Source organism: Pleurotus ostreatus (genome assembly GCF_014466165.1).
Source record: "Pleurotus ostreatus strain PC9 chromosome Unknown scaffold_11, whole genome shotgun sequence".
Taxonomy (NCBI): Eukaryota; Fungi; Basidiomycota; class Agaricomycetes; order Agaricales; family Pleurotaceae; genus Pleurotus; species Pleurotus ostreatus.
Genome location: NW_023503166.1, coordinates 778,387 through 804,769, shown reverse-complemented (window position 1 = coordinate 804,769; position 26,383 = coordinate 778,387). Strand labels below are relative to the sequence as shown.

Here is a 26,383-nt window from a genome sequence, read left to right as displayed (position 1 = left end):
TGCGATTCGTCAAGGAAAAGCGCACCTTATAGGGTCAGCACCCATTCACAACAATGAACATCATGGCAATACAAGGAACCTTCCAGGGTGAGACTAATAGAGTGAGAGGGTATCCGGCTGGCACGCATTTTAGTATCCACCGAGTCCAGAATACCTCCGCCTGAGGGGTACTGTAAGTCTGTAAGGCCTCATGACATGATGCGTTCTAAGAATAATTTAAGAATGTTCCATAGGACAGTGGGATAGAAGCCAATCATGCTTCTGCATAGCATTCCTATTATCTGAGGCGCCCTTAGCCGTTTCCCACTATAAGAGCAAGAAGGAATCAAAGCAACCGATAGATGCAACCTTCAGATGGGCGCCGGGATATCTTTAGAATTGGCAAATGTGCGGCTATTCCTCATATTCGGGCCCTACAGTTATTTAAAGAAACCGCCTACTAGTATGTTGCTGATTGGAACAGGGGGTGAGTGTAGTCAGGAGTCAGGAGTGCAAATGCTTACTTGTGGATACACTGGCAGTTACTGGATTTGGTGCAACTTACGAGTTCTCACATGCAGCGCCGGGAGCAGAAGTATTTCTTCCTACCATCGTCCCTGGGTGGCAAGCTTCATAGTCTTGACGTTGTCCACCAATGTCGTTTGCACAAGTAAGCGACGCCCATAGTTCTGGTATCACATTTATCAATTTCAGTTAACCATCGGGTCTCAGGTCTGATTCTGTACGGCATACTACGGATACACAGCGCGGTGAAGGACTTCGCAATCATTATTGTCGAATCTGCCGCCGTGTACTCTGCATCGGTCATATCATTGATGACCATGTACAGTGTGGGGTCCAATGCTCAGTACACGGTGTTGGACATGGTCAGTGGTTCTCAAGCTCTGTTTTCTTGCCACGAGGAGCTGAATACCTTTTCACAGACCGGACCCCTCATCGGTATAACGTTCAGATATATCGCAGCCTTACTCAACTGATCGCTCAAGCGGTAGCAATACCCTGGCCTTGGCCCGCGGTGGCGTCGCGGTGAATGTCAGCGTCAAGGTTGACGGAGATGACACGAACATGCCGAAACCCCAAAGCAAAGTGTATGTCTTACGATTTCCAAATTGGTATATTTTCCATTCCGTCCTTAATGTGACATTCTATATACTATGTAAAGTAGCTATGTACAATAGTTCCCCCGTCGGCTGCACAGAGGTTGTGAATACACTTGTGGCCTTTTCATATAATATTGAAGCGAGTGGTGCTCAGACTGCTGGGTCTAAAGCCATATGGTATAAGTATGAGCATTACACATATGTTCCATCGCGCTTTGCCATGCTCATGTCGTCGCCAGCAAGGTCGTCACTGTCGACCTCAACACTGACATTCACAGCTACGGCACGGCGCGCCAAGGGGAAGGTGCCACCACCAGTTGAGCGACCGCTGCTGTTCGGCTGCGACACCTGTGTGAGCTCTCGCGAACTGATTCCGAGACTGACGCGCAGGATGATCACGCTGAATGTTATACCGATGAGGGGCGCGGTCTGGAGAAGCAATAATAGGTAGGAAATCTTAATCATTATCTCTGTTGCGCGTGAAGCTTGAAGGGACTCACTAGATCCAATACGGTGTATTGTGCGTTGGACTCTAAGCTGTACGTGATCATCAATGAAATGACTGATGCCGAGTATACTGCAGCAGATTCGATAACCATGATCAAGACAGATTTGGCTACTCCGCTTTGCGCGAAGTCCTTCACGGCCCTGTGAACACTTAAAAGGCGGTAAACAATGAGAGCTATGAAAAGTGGGCGTCAACCTCAGGGTAGGTGGATCGAAACCATACGCAGTCACGTATGATACTCACTCGTGCAAACCACATTTGTGGACAAGGTCAGGGCGATGAAGCTTGTTATCCAGGGCACAATCGCAGGCAGAAACACTTCCGATCCTGGCGCTGCATGTGAGAACTCGTACGTAGCGCCGAATCCAGCGACTATATTCATAAGCACGGTATTTATGACACTGAGGACACTAAACTTACTTGCGGTACCGAGCAGGAGCATGAGGGGGAAGGGTATAATCCACCAAGTGCGGCCCCACACGATGAAGCACCGAAAAATCTAGTAAATCCTGTTTAGGTTGGGTGACAGGAATGCAAAAGAGTGGCCTACGACGAATCCGTCTCCAACGAGAGTTAGTGTGACATAGACGGCTGTCTTTGCGGCTTGCAGGGGGTTCGATAGATTCAGATAATACAAGAGAGGGCCCCCGTCCTTCTGCTGCACAAACGCTTCTGTGGCGCGGAGGATATCGAGAATAAGATGCTACCGGATTCGATCATTCACGACGTCGCGGTGATGAATTATACGGAATACGTACAACAGTTGATAGAATCCAGATTGCTGTTACAGTTGAAAGGAGAGTGATGTTGACAACCGTCCGCTTGTACATAATTACATAGATCGCCGCGAAGAAGAGGACGGTGAACGATCCTGTGTCGATTTCTCGTTAGATTCTGACATGTACGACACGACTGGACTTCGTTTTCGCACCATAGAGCAGGGTTTCCAGCACCAACGCCAAGAACTGTGGCCGAGATGTGAGCCATTGGTACTCTCCGAATAGAACCGCTATCTTACATTTGCCAGTTCCAGAGAAATCGCGCCCATCTTGAAATTGGATGCGCAGCCAGTTAGTCAGAGGTCAAGATCGGAAACCTCAACAATTCAGAGTCACCCTCGACTTAAAGACGTCGGCAGTTAAAGAGTGTTCACGATGGAGCCCAACCTGTTTTTGTCGTCTGTCGCGAGGAGAATTTGCCATTTACTCCAAGGGGTGGAACTTCGCAGACTAAGACATTGGATACTAAATGGCGCAATGCCTGCAGCTGATCATATCAGAAAGTTATATGTCAGTGATAGAGAGAAGCTGTTGATGATGGCTAGAAATAGCGTCAGCGTATAGGAGATAGTTCCGGCTCGGTTGAAGTGGGAGGTATCTCTAGACATGGCCGCGGCGTCACCGGAAATTATTTTCCCACAGCCTCCACCACAAACGGCATCCTCAGCCTGAACCTCCTAACTTCTGATCTCCGAGAATCCAAGCGCACTGTTGAAAGGTGCGTCTTCGCCGCAGAAGTTTGATCGTAACTTGGGAAAGAGCATAAATCAATGTAAGCAGCATCAATTTCTAAGGATCTTCAACTACTGATTGTCGATGAATGGGCTCCTCAGACACATTGAAAGCAGATACGAACCCCGGACAGACAGTTGTCGAGTTATGTGAAGGCTCTGGTGAACCGCCTCTCATCATTATTCATGGTATGTGCTCCAAGTCTCCCACCTGCTAATTCACGTTTATTTATAAATCTAAGGCGGACTTGGTTCTATCCACGCTTTCGGCCCATTGAAGGAAAAATTCAGATCTGCCTTGTGGGCAATCCAAGTCACACCTGACACACCGCTGAGCTCCTTGACAAACCAAGCTACTTACTATTTCAATAGCATCAAGGTTTGTGTTCGTTATCGCGATCCCACACTCGGCCGTCTCTGACTTTGAGCAGGAAAAGCAGCCGACAGGCCCTTACCGCATCTGTGCCTTCTCAGCGTCAAGCATAATAGCGTTCGCTCTCGCCGGGCTGTTTGAACGAAACCAAGACGTCGTCTCTCAGCTTGCATTACTGGACCACTTCCCCACAACTTTTCTTGCACCGACGCTTGGTGTGGACGTATCCCAAAGATCGTTGCACGATCCATGTGCCAGAAAGGAATTTATTGATGCCAGCGTATTCAACCTGCTGGCCATGACACGTCGCGATGGAGGAGGGAACGTACCTAAGCGCATAAAGCTTGCCAACGATTTACTCGACGCGTATCAGGGACGAGCCGTCACACCATTCATGGAGACCAATCACGCTACTTTGATACGCTTCCTGAACCAGATCTTTGACACCTTACTGTTCTTGGCCGGGGACGCCGGCCACTCCCACTCCGCACTGACGGCTCTGGAGACTTGGCTGCAAAAGGTCAAGGCCCCATTGACCGTCTACCTGGGAACTTATGGGATGGTTGGTTCTGTTCTCCCGGAACATCGCCAGATGTGGTACGACTTGCGCATTCGTAAATCCTTTCCACACGCCGAGATCAAATATGTGACGGCGGGCCACTACGATATCCTTGCGAACGATACCGTTATCGAGGGCCTACAGCGCGAGTATTTGAGGCGGGCGAAGATGTAAAATGGAAGATCGGGAGAATGTACATATGTAGTAGACAATAGACACCAATGTGGCTCTCACGAAAATAAAGGATGGAGGAATATTCTTCCTTTGGGCGCCACTGACGTGACATTAAGTGGGTCAACGACTCTATATTCCCCGTTCTCCAGGGAGAGGTTTGCATGTGCAATCAGTGATAGTATGAACAACTTGATCTCTGGTGTCGACATGAGTGTGGAGAACGACTCGCTTCAAATTGGATACATATGCTTACCAGCAACGGCGAGTCCCCGCCCAGGGCATGCCCACCGCCCTAATCCAAATGGGAAGTAGTTTGGGCTGACCATGGTGGCTGGCTTGCCCGTGCCAACCCATCGGTCCCCAACGAACACCTTCGCATTCTCGCCATAGTGGTTTTCATCCTCGTTAGCCAATGTAGCTAAGGGAATCACAAATGAGCCTGTTCCCGCGTTGAATGCGGTTGTCAGTTTACCGCACGGTATGATACGGTGAATCATACCTTTCGGAATCACGTAGCCAGCCAGCGCCGTGTCGGACACGGTTTGCCTGACGGTGCTGAGGGTGTCACCCTTAGTGCGCATGACCTCTCGGATGAATGAATCGAGTCTTTCAGCGTTTTGAAGGGATGCGTAGGTCAAACGCTGAGCGCCGTCTTCGCTAGTCTCAGTGAAAGTGTCCGTGCGGAATTCCTGGATGTATTCTGGACGCTTTGCTAACTCGCATACTACCCACATGATGACAACAGCACTATAAGCACCCATAGGAGGATTAATCAGTAAATACGAACCGCTTAAAATCGAGGGAAGACACACGTTTGATGAACGGAGGCAAATATTAAGCTTGGAGATATGCGAATAGATATGTGAGTTGATTGCTTCCGACAATGATGGCGGGAATTACACACCCAAGGATTACGGACAAAATCCATATTCGATCAATGAGGCTTATGCGGTGGGTCTTCTTATCGATAAACTTGCGAGCGAAGCTCATAATGACCGGCTCCTTGAACAACCGGATAATACGATGAAATCAGCGCTGTTGTGGCATTAACGAGGTGCGTTGTACCTTGCGGATATCGCTCCTTGCAACGTCAGTGATTGCAGACAGCTCGCTGAAAGCCTGCCAGCCTATGCCTAAGACGAAGTGATATGGTATCGCGATGAACATGACCTTGAGCCTACGGGAGAAGCCATCAGTCTGCAAACCCCGATATGCGAATAAGCGTTCGAACCAGTTCCAAGTACGCCCTACTGTGGGGAATGTACGCGACCACCAGCTCATGTTCTCAAAAATTCCCGTCAACGTCGCAATAGCGACGGCAATGCGCTCGGTAGACGCAATGTGAGCCGCCGACGCGTAATGCTGTCAACACAGTCGTTCAAATCGGCGCGCAATACACGCGGAGGACGAGATGTACATACCCTTCCAAGAATCAATGTTAGCATTGCTTCTGCCATCATCCGATGAACCTCTGAATCGATTTCGACGGCAATAGGCTGACATTCAGATGATACTGGAGCAGCCAGTTTCTTCGCGAGCTTATCAAAGACGGGAGCGACTGAAAGTTAGAGTTAAGACAGTACATTGCAGTTTTGTTGTCGATGTAACTTACTTCGGTCAACACTGTCATCCAGATCTGAAACGATGTGATCTTGCACCACCCTGTCGATTTCGTGCATGAAACTGCGAGGAAGGGCGAGTAGGACATGAAGATTCAACATCTACATCACGTTGATGGTCGTTAAATGGCTGCATGGTGGAGTTCTTGAGGAGATCGACTTATGCTCACAGATAGTGTGCCATGCTCGAAGCTGTACACCTTATCATTTGTTAGGACTTCCGCGACAAAGCTTTGGTCCACGATGTATTCCAGCTAGACATACAACCGGTTAGCCACAATAGAGGCCATACGCGCGACGCTGGTAGTGTAACTGACTCTGTTCTTCCGAGGGACACCGATTATCTTCCCGTACTGCTTGAGTGCAGTCTCGTACGCATGCCGTGGATTGCCGAAGAGTTGTTCGTCCTGGGACGATCCATTAGGGTCTATTAAAATATCAGAGGTCGAAGAGATACTAACCGGTATGGCGACCAGAGGAGGGAGGTTAGATGACTGGCTCGAGCGCCGGTGCAGTACACGGATGGCAAGCACTGAGGCAAGAATACAAATGGCGGCAAGACTTGAAGCAGAGATCATTCTGCCACAAGTTTGAACAAATCTGGGGACCTGGGCTGTGCACTTATAACAGAACCTCGTTTGGGCATTTTACTTGGTTGGGACAAGATAAGCTCTGCTCTTGAAGGTCTCCAGCACGGTCCGACATTATTGCTGTGAAGTCCGACAAACGCTGGAGTCAATGATCAATTTCCTATACATCGGGTACTAGCAATCAGCAAGCGTGATGGAAAGTTAGAAATAAGAAGTTTCGAACTTTCCGACTCGGTCGCAATCTCAAAATGCATCTCCTAATGTGGCCGTAGGACCATTGAGAGCCACTCTGACTGGGTCTGATTCTGCTTTCCACTTTCAGGTGTGTAGTTGAACTGTCCCGCTGTCATCGCTGGGCCAGGTGAACGAACTTGAGCCTGGATAGCAAGTCGTGGCACTTGTGGCAATTTCTGTTTGCGAGCATAACACCCTCTAAAAATATCCAAACTTGGGCCAAACAACGACCTCTCCCGTCCTTTTGGTTACTTGGTAAGTTTCTGGCTTCCATCGAGTCTCTTTGTGTATTTGGCGAGTATTAGGATATCTAGGACTTGTTTGTTCAAATACTGAAGGTTTCTCTAAAAATGGCGACCCATGGGCCATAATCTAGCACTTCCAAGTGAACGTCCTGCCGGCGCATCCCACGGATCCATATTACTCCCACTAAACTCTCACATTTGTTGGTTCGCTCGTTACATATCCCCAAATACTTCCACGCTGTGAGCGTTCATTAACGTCAATGATGTGGCTGCCGTGAAAAGAAATCTTGTCTTCCTCCTACGATGTCCGTGTTTCGCACCCCGAAGAGTTCAGGACAGGCTCCTCACATCCCAGACGACCTGACCATACCGCAATTCATTCTCGACTACCATCACCCCATTAGGCCCCACCGACCCAATGGTGTCCCCTGGTTAGTCGCTGACAAGAGCGGCAAGCGTATGGACTTGGAAGAGGTAAGTGCGGCGCAGCGCGCTGCAAAGCTAGCTAACCATGAGCAGATCCAAACGCGTACGACGGGTCTCGCCATCAGCTTGCAGCGCAGGTATTCAATTGGTGAGCGATTCTCTTCCACTGCTGCTTGTCGGGAGAGCTGACGGACGGGATGTGTAGTCGAAGGAAACTCCGGTGAGAAGCTTTGCGGTGAGATATCGAATTGCCGCTCACGCGATGTGACTAGTCCTCTTCTTCAGCAGCAACCACATTGGTAAGTTGTTAGCAATGCTTTTGAGCCTGTCTAATGCATCAACCTTGAGACTACCCCGTATGTATGTGGGCCGTCCATCGACTTCTCGGGGTCGTTGCGTAAGTCCGTACAGGAGCTGGCCTAGACTAGCCACTAACGTTGGAACAGTCCGTGCAACCCAGCCTTGACTGTCTCAGAGTTGGCTCAACATATCAAATTATCTCGTGCATCGCTTATGATCGTCCATATCGACTTCTTGAAGACTGCGGTTGCCGCTTCGCAGGCTGCAGGGTTACCCTCTGGGCGCATCATTGTGATGTCAGATCAAGATGCAGAGGACCCCTCCATTCCTGACGGGTTCGGCTCTCTCGACAGCTTGATACACGAAGGCCTTCAGTCTGGGGCGCGTCTTACTGAGGTAAAACTGAAGACAGGTGAGGGAAAGACTAGAATCGCTTTCTACAGTTCCTCCAGCGGCACAACGGGACCACCAAAGGTACGCGTCGTCCCCTTTGCTTTCAAACTTTAGCTCATTTTGAGAGCTAGCTCGTGCAAATTTCCCACTACGCATTCATCGCAAACGTTCTACAAGTGGCCGCGTTCAATAGGGTGTCGGATCCATACGATGATTGGGAGAAACTCAGATATCGTCCTGGGGATGCCTGTCTAGCTGTGCTTCCTTTCTATCGTGTGTTCTCTATTTTCACGGCAGGGACTCCCATAACTAAACGATATTTCAGATATCTACGGCCTCGTCCTTATCGTATGTTCAACCAAATGAAAACTTGGACCGATGCTTACCTTTCCCAAGACGCACTTCAACATGTTCGCAGCTGTACGTACCCCATCCTTCAATGCTCGAGCTCGACTCTCATCCTTGCTAGATCTCCGTGGTTGTAGTCCCCAAGTTTGACTTTTTGGGAATGCTGAAAAGTATCGTCCGCCACAAGATCACCTCATTGATGGTTGTGCCGCCTCAAGTTGTTCTCCTTTGCAAGGTTTGGGGTTTCAGCGAGGATGTGTACGTGGGCTGATTCAGGCTTACCACGTAGGATCCAATCGTCAAAAACTTCGACCTCTCGTCAGTCAGAGTGGTCCTGTGTGCTGCCGCTCCTCTATCTGGTGCGAGCTTTTGGGGCGTCTTACTCGTTACTCTGTTGATTCATATGTCAGAGGAATTGTACGACCAGCTTCTGCAACTCATGCCCCAAATCTACATCGGACAGGCTTATGGTTCGATTTTCTGCATGCTCAACCACGCCGTACCTTGCTTAATTTGAATTGATAGGGTCTACTGAGGCCACCGGTGTGGTTTCTATGTGTCCAGTGAAGCAGAAGTGTGGGCGCTTTGGTGGAGTTCTGGTGGCCGGCGTAGAAGCGATGGTGGTGAAGGCCGACAATACCTTCGCCGGCTACAATGAAGAGGGAGAGCTCCTCATCAAGACACCCGCGTCTGCGACGGGCTACCTAGACAATGACGTAGCGTACGCGTGTTCCCTTGCTTCCGTCGCTTCGTTCGGCTAACTCATGACAGCACTCGGGAATCGTTTGTTGACGGGTAGGTCGCACACATTGAATTTGGGGCATAGCAACCTGACGGCGGGCAGGTGGATACGCACAGGCGATCTCGTCAAAATCGACGAGAACGACGAAATAATAGTTGTCGACCGCTTGAAGGTTGGTTCTTCGCCCCCATCTATGTCGTCCTCGCTCACACGCTCGCCTGCCTTTAGGAAATAATCAAGGTTCTCAAGAACGCCGTTTGTCTGACATCTGGCTGATGGCTTACGCTTCCGCGATTATTTTTATTTCTTAGGTTCGGGGGTTCCAGGTTGCCCCGGCCGAGCTCGAAGGCTGTCTCTTGGATCACCCATATGTCGCGGACGTGTGCGTTGTTGGTGTCCCCCATTCGTACAGCGGCGAAGTCCCCATGGCGTTTGTGGTTCCAACGGCAGCGGGAGCAGCCGCCGGCGCTGAACATCTGACAGAAGCAGTCACAAAGGTGGGTGTATTTGATGCATACTGATGCCTATGGAGTTCTGACTTCTGAAACGAAAAATCCCACTATCTAGCACGTCGCGGAAAACAAAGCTCCATTCAAGCACCTCCACCATGTCACCGTCGTCCAGAGCATTCCCAAGACTCCCAGTGGGAAGCTTCTACGCCGGGAACTTCGAAATCTCGCTCACAATCTCGCTTCGAAGTCAGCCAAATTGTAGTCGTATGGTTGGGTGGAGCTGCTACTGATGCTACACACGTCCCGTATCTTGACGCTGAGTTCTTGTTTATGTGTGAAACAACCCTTTAATGCTTTGTCACTCATAAACACGAGGGACCATCATAATTGTTGTTGGCGCGCCCACTTTCATCACGTATGTCTACCCCTCATGGAGCGAAGCCTGGTTATTAATATATAAGTTATCGATTAGAGATGGCACATCAGAATGTGCGCTGGCTCCGTTACGTCCTTCTAGTCCTTTATGACTAGATTTCGCACTACCGACCGTAATTTGATGTGCCCGCTTCGCATATCACGGAATGAGCGCAGCATAAGGATCGGTCGTGGTTAGCTTGTCCTTCGCTCGTTCCCCGACGGCCCATTACGTGCCGAATTATCATTGGGAAGTTACTAAGAGATTCCGCCTGCCGAACTAGTGCACGCTTCTATATGTTGGTCTTATCCGGCACCTCCCTCGCTGCGCGGCGTAATCAATCTGTCTTCTCAGGTCAACAATAGATAGTGTCGTCGGTTCCATCTCAATACTGACACTGATGAACTACGATGGCTTAAGTCAATCGCAAAGCCAACAGCGTGCTGACAGCAGAGATATTCATCTCTATAAATAATTGAGTACTGCCCCTTCAATGGCCTTCATCGTATGCATCTCGAGGCTGAACCACTGGGGTCATGACTTCCTCAGACGCATCCGCTGCGAAGAGTAGCCAAACTATTGTCAAACTACGCGACGGCTCTGGCGAGCTTCCACTGATCGTTCTACACGGTATGTATATTGCTCCAGCCTTCGGTGTTTTCTAGTTCTCATACATATCATACGCGAAGGTGGGGGCGGTACCATTCACGCGTTTGGGCCTTTGAAGAACAAGTTCAGATCTGCGCTATGGGCTATACAGGTTACGCCTGAGACGCCAATGGTCACATTGGTGGGCCAAGTGAGCTTTTACTACCATCGCATCAAGGTCAGCCCCCGTTTACCATCTTCTCGTAGTTTCCCCTCTGAACCACTACATTAGGAAGAGCAACCGAGTGGGCCGTATCGCCTGTGCGCTTTTTCAGCCACAAGCATCACTGCGTTCGCTCTCGCTGGGCCTTCATTGTCTATCTCAGAACCAGATTTTCTGACGTATCATTAAGATTGTCGAGAATCCGCCTCTTGACGGCGGGCGACAATGATGATCGTCCGCTCTTCGAACAAAACGGGGACGTAGTGTCCCAACTCGCGTTGATTGACCACTTTCCCACCACGTTCCTTGCGCCCACCCTCGGCATTGACGTAGAGCGAACGCCGTTACACCATACAAATGCCAGAAAAGAGTTCATCGACGCCAGCTTCTCCAACCTCGTGGCCTTGACGCGTCGTGATGGGGGCGGAAACCTTCCAAAGCGTGTGGAGGTGGCCAATGGTGTAGTTGATGCGCTTCATGGACGCCCCATTAGTCCGTTCATCAGGTCTTACTATACTGCGGTCGAGCAGTTTTTGAACCAAGTCTTCGATTTCTTGCTATTCTTGAGCACCGATGACAAGCAATCCGGGCTAGCCGTTCTCGAGGCGTGGCTACAGAAGGTCAGGGCGCCGATTAGCGTATATCTTGGATCATACGGGATCGTAGGTTCCGTCCTCCCAGAGCACTGCGACATGTGGTACGTTCGGATTCGGCGTTGTTTCCCTCAAGCTGAGATCACCTACTTAACGGGAGGTCATTTTGATATACTCGCGGACGATGTCGTTATCGAGGGGCTCCAACATGGATATTTGACACGTACTAGGGTTCGGATGTAAAGGACAACGGGGTAGGAGGGTCACAGAAACGATTAAACTAGTAGAATCCAACCCCGAACCCCTATCGTAGATCTAATCAATCTCGACATGATAAGATAAGGATGTCGTTCTCATGAATTCGCGAAGCATGAATAAGCTCAATCTCAAACCACCATGTCGGACCCAGAAGACGAGCGAACGGCGCTCCTCAGTGCCCAGCACAAGGCCTCCACGTCGGGGGAAACGTTGACGGACCCAGAAACACCTGTTGAATCACCTCCAGCCAAACGTGCACGCAGCGTGACGGAACTGCTCTTCTACTTGGTTCTCAGTCTCGCAGGTGTTGCACTCTTGGTCCTATTTATCAAGGGATTCATTGATGGGGGCGATAGCGATGTGAGTTCTCAATAGTCCTCTTGCCGAATATGAATCGACATAGACTACGTAGTTCGACTTGAAGAAGGCTTTGAAGAAGGCACTCGGGGGCGGTCTAAGTGGTGCTGCTGGTGCGTAGCTTCCTTCTACATTCGGGAGATCTGCGCTGACGTGTACGTTAGCTATGGTTCTACAAGTATTGACGCTCATGGTGAGTAATGATAAGCATCGCTGAACCGCCGCCCGTCTCACCGCCTCCAGCCTCTACGCACGGTGATGAATTACCAATACCGCTACGGAACAACCACGACCGCAGCTATCAACACACTTTACCATGATGGCGGCTGGACACGGTACTACCAGGGCCTCAGCGCCGCACTCATCCAAGGACCCGTCGCCCGATTCGGGGACACGGCCGCAAACGCCGGGATTCTCGCGCTCTTGAACTCCAACTCGTACATGAAGAACCTGCCGTCGCTGGTCAAGACGGGATTCGCGTCCATTGCTGCTGCTGCGTTCAGGATGATTCTGACTCCCATCGACACGATCAAGACGACCCTGCAGACGCAAGGCAGACCGGGGATGCAGATACTCAGGAACAGAGTGCGTGGCGTATTGAAATACCACACAACGTCCTGACTTGGGTAGATCAAAACATACGGAATCGGGACCATGTGGTACGGCGCGTTCGCAACGGCCGCAGCCACGTTCGTTGGGTATTATCCAGTTCGTCTTCCCCCCTTAGAGTACCGCCACCTCACCGTTTAGCGTTTGCTTCGTAGTGGTTCGGGACGTACAACTATCTGAACTCGCACCTCGCTGAGTACGACACGGTGATCAAGACGCTTCTGCGGCAGGCATTCATCGGGTTCTGCGCGTCCGTGACGTCCGACACGATCTCGAATTCGCTGCGGGTGGTCAAGACGTACAGGCAGGTGAACGAGGCGCGGATCGGGTATCTGGATGCGGCGAAGGCGGTGATCGCGAGCGATGGGATTAAGGGCTTGTTTGGACGCGGGTTGAAGACGAGGATACTGACAAATGGGCTACAGGGGCTTATGTTTTCGGTGCTATGGAAGCTGTTCATGGATTTGTGAGTAGCCCGACCATGTCTTTGAAGGCTAAACTGATGGTTTTATACGTTAGATGGGACGAGAAGACGAAGACGGGGTGACCTAACGTCGCTCTTTACTAGAGTTCCTACCATTCATAAGCCATCTCCTTGGGTACTTGACTGATAAAGCTATCTTAAAACTCACGCTCACTTCAAGGTTTTAACGGCGTCAACCACTCGACTTCAGTTCAATTTACAGTTGTTATACATAACTCTCTATCTTGCAAGCCATAACTTAGTAATTGAGATACGGTGGGTAGAGGTGTCTCTGCAAATCCACAGTCAGCTATTACCCAACTACCAGGCGGTGGTGGTGCGACATACCTCGTAGAGTCTAACCCCTCAAGCGACGACGCAGTACGCGCCTCCGCCACTGCCGGATCCCTCCTCGTTAACGGGGGGGACGGCGACGGTGATGTCCTCGAATTTGGTAGCGGTGAAAGCGTCCATTTGTGAAGTGAGGATGATTCTCGAAGAAGTACGAGTGTGGTAGGTTACTTAGATGATAGGTGACCTGGGGTTTGTCGTGGAGTTTGGGCCTCTTTTATGCGATGGGGGATAGAGGGAGACGGAGCACGGGGGTTTGAAGTGCAAGCATACCCTGCTTTGTCCTCGGGGACGATCGTTTCACTGAACAAGATGCGATCGCATATAACGATCGAGAGACAGTGAAGGTATATTCTTCGGTGCCTTGTTCTATTGTCAGAACACTGGCCCGGTATACCGTCGACTTTGTCCATAGATGAGACAATATTGTTCCAACCACTCACCCAGATAGTCTGCAAGCCTCGCCGCAGACTAAAAGTGCTGCGGTGCTCTTGTGACATCTAGTATGAAATTGAAAGCGGCTATGACTGTAGATAGATTTTTGAACAATTAGATGACAAGAGAAGGAAAAAGGAATATGCTTGGCGACGAAATCCAAATCTCCTATATGCCTCCTGACCAAACAACAGCTCGAACAGGGGCTACATTAGTGCACAACCGTCTCCCGTACTTCATGTTGGACGCAAAACATGCTCTTAAGCTTCCCGTAGGCTCTCCATGGAGGATGTTTTAGGATTTCACTTGGATTGGCTGGGGCCCGAACCCCCAAATTGGGAAATTAGTGTAGCCGCGACAGTTGTCAGCTGAGCTCCCCAGTACAAGTCTCGTCTGAGACCTTGAACATCATCCGACTTCAGCTGTTATGGGAGGCTCTTGGTCAGAAGAAGCTAACAAAGCCCTTCAGAAGTACCGGTCAAACTTTGGGGGTTGAGTCACTCACGGCGATCTAGAGGCAACGATGCCAGGTAGCATCTCACAGATAGATGGCCCTACCTTCTCCGGGGCGGGGAAACCTGCAATGTTGGCATATTCTAATTTCTCATTACTTAGACTCATCTTCTCCACAGGGTACATAAGGGTACATCCGAGGTTGGAGCCGAAGCCATTGCCGGTGACTCATCCCCAACGATCGTCCTGATAAGAGTAAGAAATTTATGATTATAAGTAGAAATAGTAGAAGCATCCACCTCCACCGCCGTAACGAGACCGACGATGTCTGCCCCATCATTCCATATACGGCCAGCTACAGTGGAAGACGTTGTACGTGCAGACCACGTCTACCGGTATTTCGTCGCGCTAATGCCTGGTCTCACGCACCAATAGGACACGTTGCTCATTTTGGTTCGAGAACTTGTATGTGCCTGTCCGAAGACTAGACGGGTTGTTCAGTCAGGACCTACATACAGGCAACATTTGAAAGGGATCTACCGTTCTTGGAAGCGACACCAGAATTGGCAAGTGACCTTCCGAAAGCGGAATCCCATTGGACTCTAGCAACTGACTGGATGAGCAAATAGCTGCGACAAAATCTATTTGCAAGTCATCCAATAGGCCATGTACTTTTGGTTGTCTCCGATAAGCCGGGCGACGAAGGTACCATGATTGGATATATGGCTTACTACTTCACCTTCTCTACATGGACCGGGAAACCCGGCCTCGCGGTACGTATACCACCGCAATATGATGCGAGCCTGAGCTAGGGATGCTGAGGAATTTCACAAAGCTCCTTGATCTATTCATTAGGGAAGGGTACAGAGGGCAGGGGATAGGGAAGGCTGTTTTTGGCGAGCTAGGGAAAATCGCGAGAGAAATGGTTGGCCTTCAGACAACTTGTCAAAATGTTGATGAACACAAATTTTCTGCTAGAATTGCGGGATGATCACTTGGGTGGCAAAGCAGGTAGGAATCAAATCCCCTACTTGAGCCGAAGGACCTGACTACATCGTTGCCTAGTGGAACACGCCTGCGGTGGCGTTCTACAAGAAGATGGGCGCCGAAGAAGTAATGGGACATATACAATTGAAGATAGACGGGAATGGGATTCGGAGACTGTAGCGCACTCTTCCCGAGCTACTGCTGAAAGATTATGATGTATGTATGTATTATGTATTCTGCAGACCTTGAAATAGGCGTTTACAAGGGGTATCGGTATTAATCAGGGTATCGGTATTATACATATCTAGGAGTAAGAACAACAGGCAGCGACGCTCTCGTTAACACCAAATGGTCGTGCAACTTCTCTTCCCACGTCGACGGATCAAACCCTTCCTCGAACTTCATATCAAACGTCTGTATGAGGAGACTACTCAGCATCATGATCTCCCGCTTCGCGAGGTTCCGCCCGACGCAGTTGGCTGGCCCATACGAAAAGGGGATATAGGCGTTGGGGTTGAATGATTCGGTGTGTTCTTTGGATAGCCACCGATCGGGCCAGAAGATGTCAGGGCAAGGGGAGAAGTAGCGCGAGCTGCGATGGAGGGAGAATGCCGGGACGTAGACTTCTGTATTTTCCGGCACGACGCTAAGGGGAGGAAAAGGCTTGATCAGTAGAGTCCGTCTGACTGGGGATATGTACTGACCGGCCAGCAATGACCCTTCCCCCACTTCCGGCGGGAACACGACGGGAACCATTGGTTGGCACTGGGGGTAATACCCTTAAGGTTTCTGAGCTAAACATAGCGTAAGGATGACCCAATGGCAAGACCAAAAACTTGGGCTCACATGCAAGCAGATAGGTAAGGCATATCGGCGTGCTTGGAAGTGTCCATTGCGTTCTCGCCTTGAGGGTACACTGAATCTACCTCACGGCGCAGACGCTCAAGCATCGGTCGATTGGACAGAAGGTAGTAGAACAGGCAAATGACAGCCGTAGCCACTGTGTCGGCACCAGCCACAATGGCCACCGTACCATCCGCTACAACGTTAGCGAGGTTGGGTTCTTGTCTCTCTCGCCCGGCTTCATCTGTCTACGCGGGATGTAAGTCTATTGTCCACTCTAGAGTGTTCGAAACTCACCAAGTGATACCATAAATCTTTGATCTTTGAACCTGACTTAATCCGGTTGGTAGCACAGCTGACTCCGATCTTCCGTAGCTTTGTGAGACCGCGAGCAACGTAAGGGATCTTCTGAATAAAACACGAAGCCCATGGCACGTGGGATACAACCGCTGCAGCGCTGTGAAGACAAGTCTTGAATACAGGAGAAGCGACGACGCGGAAAGCTCCTTACTGCATGAAATCTTCTAGTGCTTTCCAGAGTCCTTTGCTGTCCTTGCCATCTTGGATCATGCCAAAGCCACTACCAAAACTGAAACCTTGGTCAATTCATCGCATCGCAAAATGAATTGAGATATACTCACGCCATATCACCCATGAAATCGAATCTACGCGAGAACCGTTCAGATTTTGAATATACAACAGCGGGAGAGGCTTACGAGAAAAAGCTGAGCCATTTAGAAAAGTCGACGGGCCCTTCCAAACCCGCAAGTCTTTCTACTAGTTCGTGGGCTCTTTCCGAGATGAGACCTTCGTATTCTCGTAGTGAGTCGCCGCTCATGCCTCTGTTCCACAATCGTCGCCTGGCAGTGTGCTCTTCACCTCTCAGAATGATGAGGTTGCGAGGCGCGGTGGGATCTTGACGAGCATCATAGTCTAAAGATAGATGTCATTTAGGAGTGACGTAGAATAGATTGTGGGGACTTACATTTGCCTTTAGGCAGGCCTTGAGAGCCCAGTACGGGCACGACTGCGTCTGCATCTGCGATAGATAACTCGTTGGGGCCTAGAGATCATTGAGTGCGTGCCAGCGGTCGGGGAAACCGATATACGTACCTGTTCGTACGAATGGTCCGTATTGGTCGTGCAACTTCTTGTTGTACAAATGTTGTCGTCCAGTCCAGGTGAGATAAGCAGCCCATAATTTGCTTATCTTCGCTATTCTCGGACCCGGGAACTCCGCTAACGGGTGGGCTGGAGATAGTCGGTACAGGACAACTGATGCGCTCATCGCGACGAAGAACGAGAGGTAGGCCAGGGGGACAAAGTACCAAGGGGTGTCGACAGAGAAGCACCTGCAGGCGAGATACATGAAAACGGGGGGCTCCAATAATGACAGAGCAGTTGGGACCAGCGGCTGACGAGGTTCATAGACGGAGAAGAGCAAATGTGTGGCCTGCGAAAAACATGAGTACATGGTGTGCGAGATGTTCAAACAAGTGACATACTATACCGGCGACACCAGGGAGGACGATGGGAATGAGACAAGGCATCATTTGCAAGAGGCGGGTTTCGAGTACTAGCTTATCTGAAACCTCTTCTACTTATATACACCGTACACCCGCCCATATCGTCTGCGCTTCCGAAATCCAAACATGATGTCTCCCCCATAATCGGCATACTCCACTTGCCGCGCCTTCTTGTGAAGACTGAATTAACCAAACATTTCGTGATGGCGGGACTGCTGGCGATTGAATTGGCTGAAATAGAAGGGCTGTTCCTTCAACTGGACTCGACCCAGCCGGCGCAACCCATTGTAGATGATCGGAAGAGCTAATAGCGCTACAGCAAATATCAGTGCCGAATTGCATGAGACTAGGACGGACCTACGAATATCCTCCATCATAAACGGCGCAAGCCGCTCATAAAACATATCGATGTTGCAGAGTTCCTTGAGGCGATGCTTGTCCTCGGAGAATGCAGATGCACTCCACGCGACAATAAGAAGACCAGTCAAGGGTATTCTCTACTCGACGCAGGAAGTCGGCATTGTTTTCACCGATGATCTTCGCAGACGACTATTGAAGGTGTTTCATCTTCAAGAGCAAACGATGTGCTGATGCGGCCCGACGAAGACAACGGGATTCACTTCGGGTTGCAGTCGGCATCGTAGCAACCCCCGTCCATGAATTAGTCGTGGGGTATAGCCTCAAGGCAGTTGACTTTTACCAGGCCAAATGTGTGACTACTAAACACGATCGAAACGTCACATCGGCTTTTATCCAACTGCGCTGCGGTACCGAAGAACTCGGCATGCCGGTCTTGAGAAGCCTCGGAAGTCGTAAAACGCGATCGTTCTTCCGTCTGACTTTGGTATTTTGAGGGGGAGGACGAATAAAAAACTCAATGATAACTAGTATCTACCATCGGGCCAAATGGCGTCCGCATCGTAGATGCTTACTGATGTTGATAGGCGCCTCCAGCAAAAAGCGTTGATCATGAAACGCAAGGCAGATGCCCAGTCTCCACGAAGTTTTTGAGGAAGATTTCGAGATCAGTGGAGCTGGTTGAATACCGACGCGGGTCTGAGTAGGCGCTCTCGTCGTTTCGGGCCCGATCGCATGGATGCACTCGCTCGCGCTAACGCCCACACTCACCATCGCATGTCAAAACGCGGTCGATGCTTATGTCGCAGTATGTGTGCACCATCGACGAGGGGTTGGTGGGCGTGCTAGATCACTGTCAGAGCGGAGCAAACCACCAGAAAACGTAGAACGTACATAAGGAATCCTCTCAAGTTCGTAAAACTCCAGCAGTGCTCAGTTTCTTACATACTCCCGGCGCTGGTCGCTGAAGTCACAATCGTCTACCAGAATCATTGATCATCCTTCAGACTCTTCACCTCATCGTAATGGTTAAATTGTCGGCGATCATCTTGGCTCTGGTTACAGCCAACGCAGTTTACGTCGCTGCCACACCTGTCAGGTGAGGGCATCCATTAACGAAGCGCTTGAAGGTTTACTCACCGATGGATATAGTAGATATGCGGAATGGGACGACAGTGGGGAGAGGCTGGCAAAGAGATGGCCCCCGCTGCGCCCGTACTACATGCTGCCGGCTCCCTTTGGATACCCGCTGAGGCCGCATGTACCTTTTACAACGCCCTCAACGCAGGGGGAGAAGCCTACCACTTCCGGGCCGACGACCCCCACCGACACTGGGAGGCCAATACCATCTCCCACTGAAGCAGAGTCCTCTTCGTCGCGCTCTACTCAGGTGTCCTTCCCTACGGCTGTGCCTCAGCATTCTCTGCGTCCATTAGACAGCTCCAAGTCCACGCAGTCCCAAGACGCTGTGAAAACCAAAAACCTCGCTCCCACTTCAACTCAGGTTTCGCAGCATACAGAGACCCAATCTAGCGAGTTCCATCACTGGCCTGAGCCATACAATCGTCCGTGGGGGTACATTCCACCAGTGCGCCCGTGGTACCCAAGACCATGGTACTCCCGTCGTCGCGATGAAACGGCGAGCTCCGGCGAAGAAGACTACGATGAGAGCTGGGTTTATGAGGAGGGATATTAAGCGTTCTACGCAGTTTTCGAGTTCGACGTGTGCAGAGATTGTTGATGGTCTGAATTCGATGTATTCACATTAACACCACCTTTCAAAGAGAGCTCACCGCGTGAGTCTAGTCAAATCTGAGCTATATGCAATACTTCGTGCTTCACCAAGAAAAAGCATGGGAAAAATCACCCGAGACGACCCATATGTTCCACCATTTCAACAGGCTTGCTGGTTGACGAGGTGCGCAAGAGACAAGCAAGAGAACCAATCGAATGATTCCAAAGATGGTAGTAACGTGACAAAGGGGACAGGAGAGAATACAGGAGCCTAGAGGACAAGGAGACTTGTTGAGATAGATCATTGTTTCAGCGGACATTTACATGTTAGCTTTCCGCAGATAGCACACATGAGTAGAGAGACAGCATTTGGAGTTAAAAGTTACGCCTGAGGGTCACATGCCTAGTTATTGTGCTGGTGTAGGAGTCGAATATCTGAGAATTATATCAGCATCTGATGTACGGCGGCAGATGCAACCGAAGCTCAACACTCACTCCCAAAGCCTCAAATTCTGTATACGTGCATTATCCAGTGAGTACCAAGCTAAATCAGCCGATGAGCAGACTCACTGAAGTCTAGAGGCCACTGGTTGGGTTGGTTTTGCCTAAACACCGACAGGCCCCGGATTTCTCGTGGGCTGTGCCACTTTGGGATCTTCAGTAGCATCGACAAGCTAGATAGAGCCAATGCCTACCTTGGCCCCTTCGTCTGATTTGAAAACGGCTTCTGTTTTCCCATCCACGATCCCGTCATATTGGTTGATCTCATACAATTGGAATGTGTCGTTGTACTTTGCAACCGTGGGTGAACGTCTCATTTCCGTTATTCTTGAACATTTGCATTGACTGCTCGTAGTCAATGGTAGCTTGTAAATTTCTCGGATTCAACATTTCACCATTGTACCAAAGAACCCCAACACGTACCAGTCCATTCATCTCCGTTCTTCGTGCTATGGTTGGGCGTGTGGGTAGTTGGTGTTGCAGGGCCTGATCCAATCCGAAGTTTAAAGTTCTCGTAGCCTGGATAGAGTGTCGAATTGACTTGGCCTCTGTGTTTGAATAAAACATAGAACATCCCCCCTCCGTTCACAAAATTGCTCGAGTCGGGAGTCTGGTTCGCACTGGCGGCACGCCCAGTCCAAGGTGATGTAATGCGAACGATTTGAGTTGTAGATCCGCTGGCTAGAGAAGAGTGAGGCATCTTGACTGAGAAATAGGTCAGTAAGGACACGCAGAATCGCAAACGACATGAGGGGAACATCTTACACGCTCCAAAAGGACGTTCCAATGGGAGGCTCTAGATGGATGCTATATCTGGGCATCCCGGCTACCATCGAACGTCGGTCTGAGATTGCTCTTCGTTGGTATTGCTTGACATGGTTCAGTGAAGCTAGTGTTGCGACTTGGTGCTTATAGGACGAACGACGAGACATTTATATGGACCTGAGGCCGGTGTTTCGGTATTATAGAACGTCCGAGCCCATTCCTCTGATGAACGTTAATCGGTTCACACTTACGCCGCTGTAACTTCCTTCGCTTGTTCGCTTTCTGTTCGCTCTCCTCCCGTGTTCTACTCGCAAGTTGGGGGGCTGGTTTGTGAGCGATTATTCTAGGTGACCAGCTGACGCTTGTGGAAGGCTTCGATGAAAAACGTATGTGCGTCGACGGTCGAATTCCCATCTGGACATGGAATAACAGAGCCCAGTATTCGCCTCCAATGTGCTGGCCATGAATCGCTGGACACGGAAATTGCGAATTTGAACAGAGGTGCATACTTGTTCCGTGTTGTCGCGTCTTCCTCGCAAGCCATAATTGCACAATTGTCATTCCACAAGTCATAGCATTACAAGGTCATAGATTCAAAATTGATGCGCACTGTCAATAGATCCTTCAAATATAAAACATACTGTCCCGGAGCGATGGGTGCACCTGGGAACCAAATGTCAGTCGTTGACATACGTAGCGGCAATGCGGAGGCGAAAGAAGAGCTTAACGTACCCCTTCTCCCCATTTTAACCTTGCTTCGTTGAACACCCTTGCACGTTCAGCGTCTTTATCCGCCCTCTTGCCGCTCGCAGATGTCTTGTCGTCCGAAAGGAAATCGTTGATGTAGCACCTCCCCCTTTCGCAGGCCAAGTCGGCGTAATACGCGGGAGGGATCAGGCTGACCGCCTTCGTCGCACGGGCGTACAGGTAGCTGAAGTTGTGTGCCCCTTGTTGTATTTCGTCTGCACCGAAGTTGTTCTCGTCGTAAATCACCACGTAGTGCGTAGGTCGGACCTGGCCTTGCAGACCGTTGTGGGCCTGGAGGTAGAAATCGAAGTCGAAGCTAGGAAGGTTGAGCTCGGGAACCATGGGGGGTGATATAAACGAATGCTTACATCGATGTGATGCCCCTGTCGACGACAGTGCCAGGCTTAGTGTTCCCATTCTTGACGGCATTCGCTGAGTCTGTGGGGTAGAACCGGGCGTGGTGACGCTTTCCACAGATGATGATAGAAAGCTTGGGTTTGTATTCCTTTGCCCGGCCGGAAGTATTCATCTTCCGGAATGTCTCGAATATCTGCGAGAGTTCTTCTTCAAGGACAGTATCGTATTGACCCTACGATGAGGGTAAGGATAAGTATCAGCAAGGGCAAAGAATTAAGATATAGGGGAATAACAAACCTCTGAGACACCGTCACGGAACACCAATATACGGTCGGGCAGTGACTTGTTCTTGGCCTCGTATACTAAGAGCCGCTCCACCAGCATATCACGAAGTTCATCGAGCATCTGTAGAACACCTCATCAATATTATCGGTAAGGATGACGTATGGTTAATATACTTACCTCTTTCTTGCTTTGTTGGATGCGCAGACTCGCGGGGAATTGGACGAATGAGGAGTCGACGCTGGCGACGACCGCAGCAATTGAAGGTGTTCCTTCAATGCTTCCGGGTCCAGGATGGGTCACGTCGATACCAACTAGCATCGTCTTCGTCTTCGTCAACCACTGCATCGCATTGCCATCCAAAAGGTGATTGTGCCCTCCGAGCTTCGTGTTCACTTTCAACGCGACGTTTGAGAAATATTGATCCTGCTTCTTGGGGTCCGGTGGCAAGGCCTTGCCCGTCTGCATATGCAGCGTGTGGATGCCAAACTCCACGTCGCCCAATCGCTTGATACCCGGGTAGATAAAGTTATCGCGGCTCGACAGCAGAACGAGGATGAAGCTGGGTTTCTTAAATTTGGCGAGTTCCTGTTTGATACGCTGGCGGATAAGATCGATCGCGTGTGTTCGCGAAGGGTCGTTTACCACTGATGGGAGCTGGTCGGTGACCAGGAGGTTCGGAAGCTGCGAAGGCACGGCCATCCCGCTCTTCGCCAGCTTCTTCGAAAACCCCTGCACCAGCCCCTGCAGCGCCGGGTCCGTCGGCCCTGAAAACGGCGACCGCCCATCCCTCACCACCAAAACCCACCAACTATCCACCCTCGCAGGCTTATGGAACTGCACATCCAAGATATTCCAGCTGCCCTCCCGCGCCTGCGTCCTGCCCACTTTGTACGAGAGGTTCGGCGGGAGCAGCTCGCGCGCGTCGATCGCCGTCATTTCGTTGGAAATCTCGAGGCCGAAGCCATTCATGTGTGGGGGGTAAGTGGCGGGTGTCAGTCCGAGCTTCGGGAAGCCGTTCTGGATGATGGCCTCGGCGTTCACAGCTGGAGGGTTGCACGCGACGCGGATCATCTCGCGTGTTTCGTTGTCATTTAGCTTCTGGAGGTAGGGGACATCGGGCGCAATGATACAGAGTTCTGCTGGTACGAAGTTCGGCCGCTTGGCACCGATGTTGATGCATGGAAGGTCGTCCGGATGCTGAAGAGTGATATTGTACTCTAAGAGGGGATAAGTCAATTCGACGTTGGAAGGAAGGAAAGTAGTACGTACTTCGCTTAAAGTATTGTTCGACTGAGACTCGCCCGCCCAATTCATCGCAATCGAACATTTCTTCACGGGCAGACTTGGTGCCTATCGCCTTCAGTGGTTTCCGTTGCTTGTACCCAAGATGGGAAGTGGAGACTTTGATCCCCTTCGCGAAGGCCCTCGGCAGTGTGGGCAAGCCACCACCGCGTCCTCTGAAGTTGAGCAGCTTCTGCGCCATGTTTCCGGGCGTATAGAATGCTGTCATGCAGACATTTCTACATGTCATTCATAAAATGAGCAAGCTGCCAGAAACACAGATACGACTCAGGGGGAATGCACGCTTACACATTGATCATGAGCCCACTGACAGTGGGTCGGACGGAGGTGAAGAAACCCCTCCATGCATCGACGCCTGGGCCAAGCCCAAAGCTTTCCCCTGGCCCAGTGGGTGGGAAGAAGTGGCGGTTGCGCCCAACACGAATGGCGTTCTGAGATGCGTGGCGCTGGACAACGAGGTTGAGCGCTGCGACAAGGGGAAGGGGATCGTAATTTCGGGCGTCCGCCGCACCCTGAAAGTGTCTGAAAGATACATTAGACTAGATGAGATTAGAACACAGAGATAACGAACTTGGCTAGCATACTCGGGTCGAGCGTTTGAGTGTGCTTGATGACTACTTTATATGTTGTCGCTTTGGGGCCTGGGACCGTCTGCCCAGCCTCCAAGAACGGAATCCGCATCTCGAGAGGTTGAGGAAGCTCTGTGGCCGCAACGAGTCGAGCACTGCGATCGTGCGCGATGTGGTTAATGAATGGTTGGCATTGCGGGCTGGCCTCTATCAGCTGGAATATGCGCTCCTTCAGACGGTTGATATCCGTCTTGGGGGTGATGTCGACTTGGTAGTCGTATATGGGTCCTTTAGGTAGCTTAACGGCGAAGAAATTCGCGCGAAGGGTGATGGGTTTCCCCGCCTTGCCGTACCCTGGCCGGAGCGGACGCTTGAAGTCCTTCGCACTCAAGTTCAACGACGAGAACGAGGCCACGAGTTTGTCCTCGAGTGCGCTGAGTTTGGGGTCCGTGCGAGCGGGGACGTTGGCGTTGAAGATTACAGGGCCGCCGCCGAACCCGCCTCTTGATCCACCACCGCCACCTGGTCCTCCTCGAAATCCGCCGCCGCCTGGACTTCCGCGAAATCCACCTCCACCTCCACCTCCCCGGAACCCAGGCGATCCCCTTCCTGCGGGTGATCCAGGGTCCCTGTCGCTACCAGACATCGGCGAGCCACCTCTACCCCCACCTCTTCCTCTTCCGCCGCCCCTTCCGCCTCCCCTGCCACCACCGCGGTCCTGGCCTCGTGAACTCATAGTTGTATCGAAGTTGGTTGTTCTGTAAAAGCCTGTGGGAGCCACAATGATGCGGACGCAGGTACCGTCTCTATTTATCCCATTGTGTCTGACCTCAATTCTCAAGGCGCTTCCGGGGTTTGTCTTCGATTTCGGCAACAGTACGGTGCGTATTCCTATTCCAGACTCTAGAACACCACCGTTCGCGACTCACCTTGAGTTAATCGCTGATGCATGTGCTAATCCGTTCACTGCTAGGTTATATGCGTGCTGCACGAGGCTGACTGCGCCCTCGTTGCCAACCTCCTGGCTGCTGCGTATGGGTAGTGATTGGTTCGAACATGCAGCATGTATGCCGCATTGTTTGATTGTACGACCGTTCAGGCAAAGAAAGTGATGCTTGGAAGCCGACCGTGTTCGTCGCAAAGGCGCTAGTTATCTCCATCCAGATTACCCTCCTGACCATCTCTTCTTCAACGCTTCGTCCAGAACTTGGTAGGCTCAGCGGCCCGTTTCAACATAGAGGAATGTGCCAACAGGTGATGTTGGACCGGTCTGAGGGAAGTTAGCAAGGAACTTGAAAGCGGTTCTAGAAATGTGGTTAAGATAAACCGTACGTGCACTTCAGTCTTTCGAAGTCTTTGCGAGTCAATTCTGTGAACTAAGTAAATCTTCTTGCGCGGCAGAATTATTTAAACATGCGGACAGCGTAACCAATAAACAGGTTTGGATGTTGGATATCCATATATTCATGCATCATGACTTACATAGAAGCATCGGTGCCCTTCCAGATTCTTCGATTGCACGCTTCTCCGTTATTGCGCAGCGGGAAAGGCACTTGTAAATCATAACCTTGAATGAAGGTGCACACCGCTCACTTACTCGTTTCTTCACATCGTGCGGCACTAATATCCTCCGCCTCTAGACCCTATGTCTGCAGCACTGAACATACGACATGTACTGTGCTACGTTTCTGCCATACACCCCGTACAAAGGAATACTAGTGCGTTGCCCTCATGCACCCTGATGTATTCTGATAGCCCCTTGGACTTCAGAGCCCCCAGCCAGTTCAATGAACCCGCAGCTAGTGCGTTATACTGGTATTATCCTTCGTAGGCCAGCGTACGAACTGAGTCGTGTGTCATCGGCAATTCCAGAATAGCCACATCTGGGACAATGGTCTGCCTAAGAGATGACGAATCCGTTGCTGAATTCTCCGCCGCAGTCATACTAGCCAACTGAGGATGCAGCGTGTGGGTCATACCGTCCTGAAGAAGACTCTCAAATGTTGTCGGCCTTCGGAAAGACCATCTATGAATAAAGTATAAGAGACTGCGCGACGATATCGATGCTAGATTGCACAACTGTGTTATTGAT

At 50.7% G+C, this 26,383-nt stretch overlaps 9 protein-coding genes across 9 annotated transcripts; 5 read left to right on the top strand and 4 right to left on the bottom strand.

The window, feature by feature from the left end:
• Positions 1-1,292: 1,292 nt before the first annotated feature.
• PC9H_002577 (uncharacterized protein) lies at positions 1,293-2,656 on the bottom strand (the record flags this gene model as incomplete). The annotated part of the gene is made up of 8 exons (XM_036772213.1): positions 1,293-1,529; positions 1,601-1,782; positions 1,852-1,980; positions 2,029-2,107; positions 2,159-2,311; positions 2,367-2,479; positions 2,540-2,573; positions 2,627-2,656. 8 exons carry the CDS (start codon positions 2,654-2,656, stop codon positions 1,293-1,295), a joined length of 957 nt encoding a protein of 318 aa, XP_036625859.1.
• A 551-nt stretch (positions 2,657-3,207) lies between these two features.
• PC9H_002576 (uncharacterized protein) lies at positions 3,208-4,224 on the top strand (the record flags this gene model as incomplete). Its single annotated transcript, XM_036772212.1, has 3 exons — positions 3,208-3,307; positions 3,361-3,497; positions 3,550-4,224. 3 exons carry the CDS (start codon positions 3,208-3,210, stop codon positions 4,222-4,224), a joined length of 912 nt encoding a protein of 303 aa, XP_036625858.1.
• Positions 4,225-4,280: 56 nt separating this feature from the next.
• On the bottom strand, positions 4,281-6,421 carry PC9H_002575 (uncharacterized protein; the record flags this gene model as incomplete). Its single annotated transcript, XM_036772211.1, has 12 exons — positions 4,281-4,420; positions 4,478-4,663; positions 4,724-4,971; positions 5,037-5,063; positions 5,129-5,226; positions 5,290-5,401; positions 5,456-5,586; positions 5,646-5,782; positions 5,837-5,945; positions 6,014-6,097; positions 6,161-6,250; positions 6,305-6,421. 12 exons carry the CDS (start codon positions 6,419-6,421, stop codon positions 4,281-4,283), a joined length of 1,479 nt encoding a protein of 492 aa, XP_036625857.1.
• Positions 6,422-7,215: 794 nt separating this feature from the next.
• Positions 7,216-9,924, top strand: PC9H_002574 (uncharacterized protein; the record flags this gene model as incomplete). Its single annotated transcript, XM_036772210.1, has 18 exons — positions 7,216-7,486; positions 7,544-7,558; positions 7,611-7,637; positions 7,687-7,735; positions 7,785-8,112; positions 8,163-8,304; positions 8,357-8,379; positions 8,428-8,451; positions 8,501-8,614; positions 8,669-8,738; positions 8,790-8,849; positions 8,905-9,100; positions 9,151-9,174; positions 9,224-9,293; positions 9,350-9,376; positions 9,433-9,618; positions 9,689-9,764; positions 9,821-9,924. The coding sequence occupies 18 exons, from the start codon at positions 7,216-7,218 to the stop codon at positions 9,922-9,924; spliced, it is 1,806 nt and encodes a 601-aa protein (XP_036625856.1).
• Positions 9,925-10,524: 600 nt separating this feature from the next.
• PC9H_002573 (uncharacterized protein) lies at positions 10,525-11,635 on the top strand (the record flags this gene model as incomplete). Its single annotated transcript, XM_036772209.1, has 4 exons — positions 10,525-10,618; positions 10,678-10,814; positions 10,869-10,927; positions 10,990-11,635. The coding sequence occupies 4 exons, from the start codon at positions 10,525-10,527 to the stop codon at positions 11,633-11,635; spliced, it is 936 nt and encodes a 311-aa protein (XP_036625855.1).
• Positions 11,636-11,788: 153 nt separating this feature from the next.
• On the top strand, positions 11,789-13,163 carry PC9H_002572 (uncharacterized protein; the record flags this gene model as incomplete). Its single annotated transcript, XM_036772208.1, has 7 exons — positions 11,789-12,010; positions 12,063-12,120; positions 12,172-12,200; positions 12,251-12,592; positions 12,638-12,715; positions 12,772-13,082; positions 13,136-13,163. 7 exons carry the CDS (start codon positions 11,789-11,791, stop codon positions 13,161-13,163), a joined length of 1,068 nt encoding a protein of 355 aa, XP_036625854.1.
• A 2,436-nt stretch (positions 13,164-15,599) lies between these two features.
• Positions 15,600-17,701, bottom strand: PC9H_002571 (uncharacterized protein; the record flags this gene model as incomplete). The annotated part of the gene is made up of 10 exons (XM_036772207.1): positions 15,600-15,951; positions 16,010-16,099; positions 16,152-16,396; positions 16,446-16,605; positions 16,660-16,737; positions 16,790-16,813; positions 16,865-17,081; positions 17,134-17,211; positions 17,262-17,601; positions 17,654-17,701. 10 exons carry the CDS (start codon positions 17,699-17,701, stop codon positions 15,600-15,602), a joined length of 1,632 nt encoding a protein of 543 aa, XP_036625853.1.
• A 1,355-nt stretch (positions 17,702-19,056) lies between these two features.
• On the top strand, positions 19,057-19,727 carry PC9H_002570 (uncharacterized protein; the record flags this gene model as incomplete). The annotated part of the gene is made up of 2 exons (XM_036772206.1): positions 19,057-19,130; positions 19,187-19,727. 2 exons carry the CDS (start codon positions 19,057-19,059, stop codon positions 19,725-19,727), a joined length of 615 nt encoding a protein of 204 aa, XP_036625852.1.
• Positions 19,728-21,655: 1,928 nt separating this feature from the next.
• On the bottom strand, positions 21,656-25,027 carry PC9H_002569 (uncharacterized protein; the record flags this gene model as incomplete). The annotated part of the gene is made up of 8 exons (XM_036772205.1): positions 21,656-21,694; positions 21,764-22,094; positions 22,147-22,367; positions 22,433-22,540; positions 22,598-23,637; positions 23,690-23,940; positions 24,011-24,244; positions 24,294-25,027. The coding sequence occupies 8 exons, from the start codon at positions 25,025-25,027 to the stop codon at positions 21,656-21,658; spliced, it is 2,958 nt and encodes a 985-aa protein (XP_036625851.1).
• Between the last annotated feature and the right edge of the window lie 1,356 nt (positions 25,028-26,383).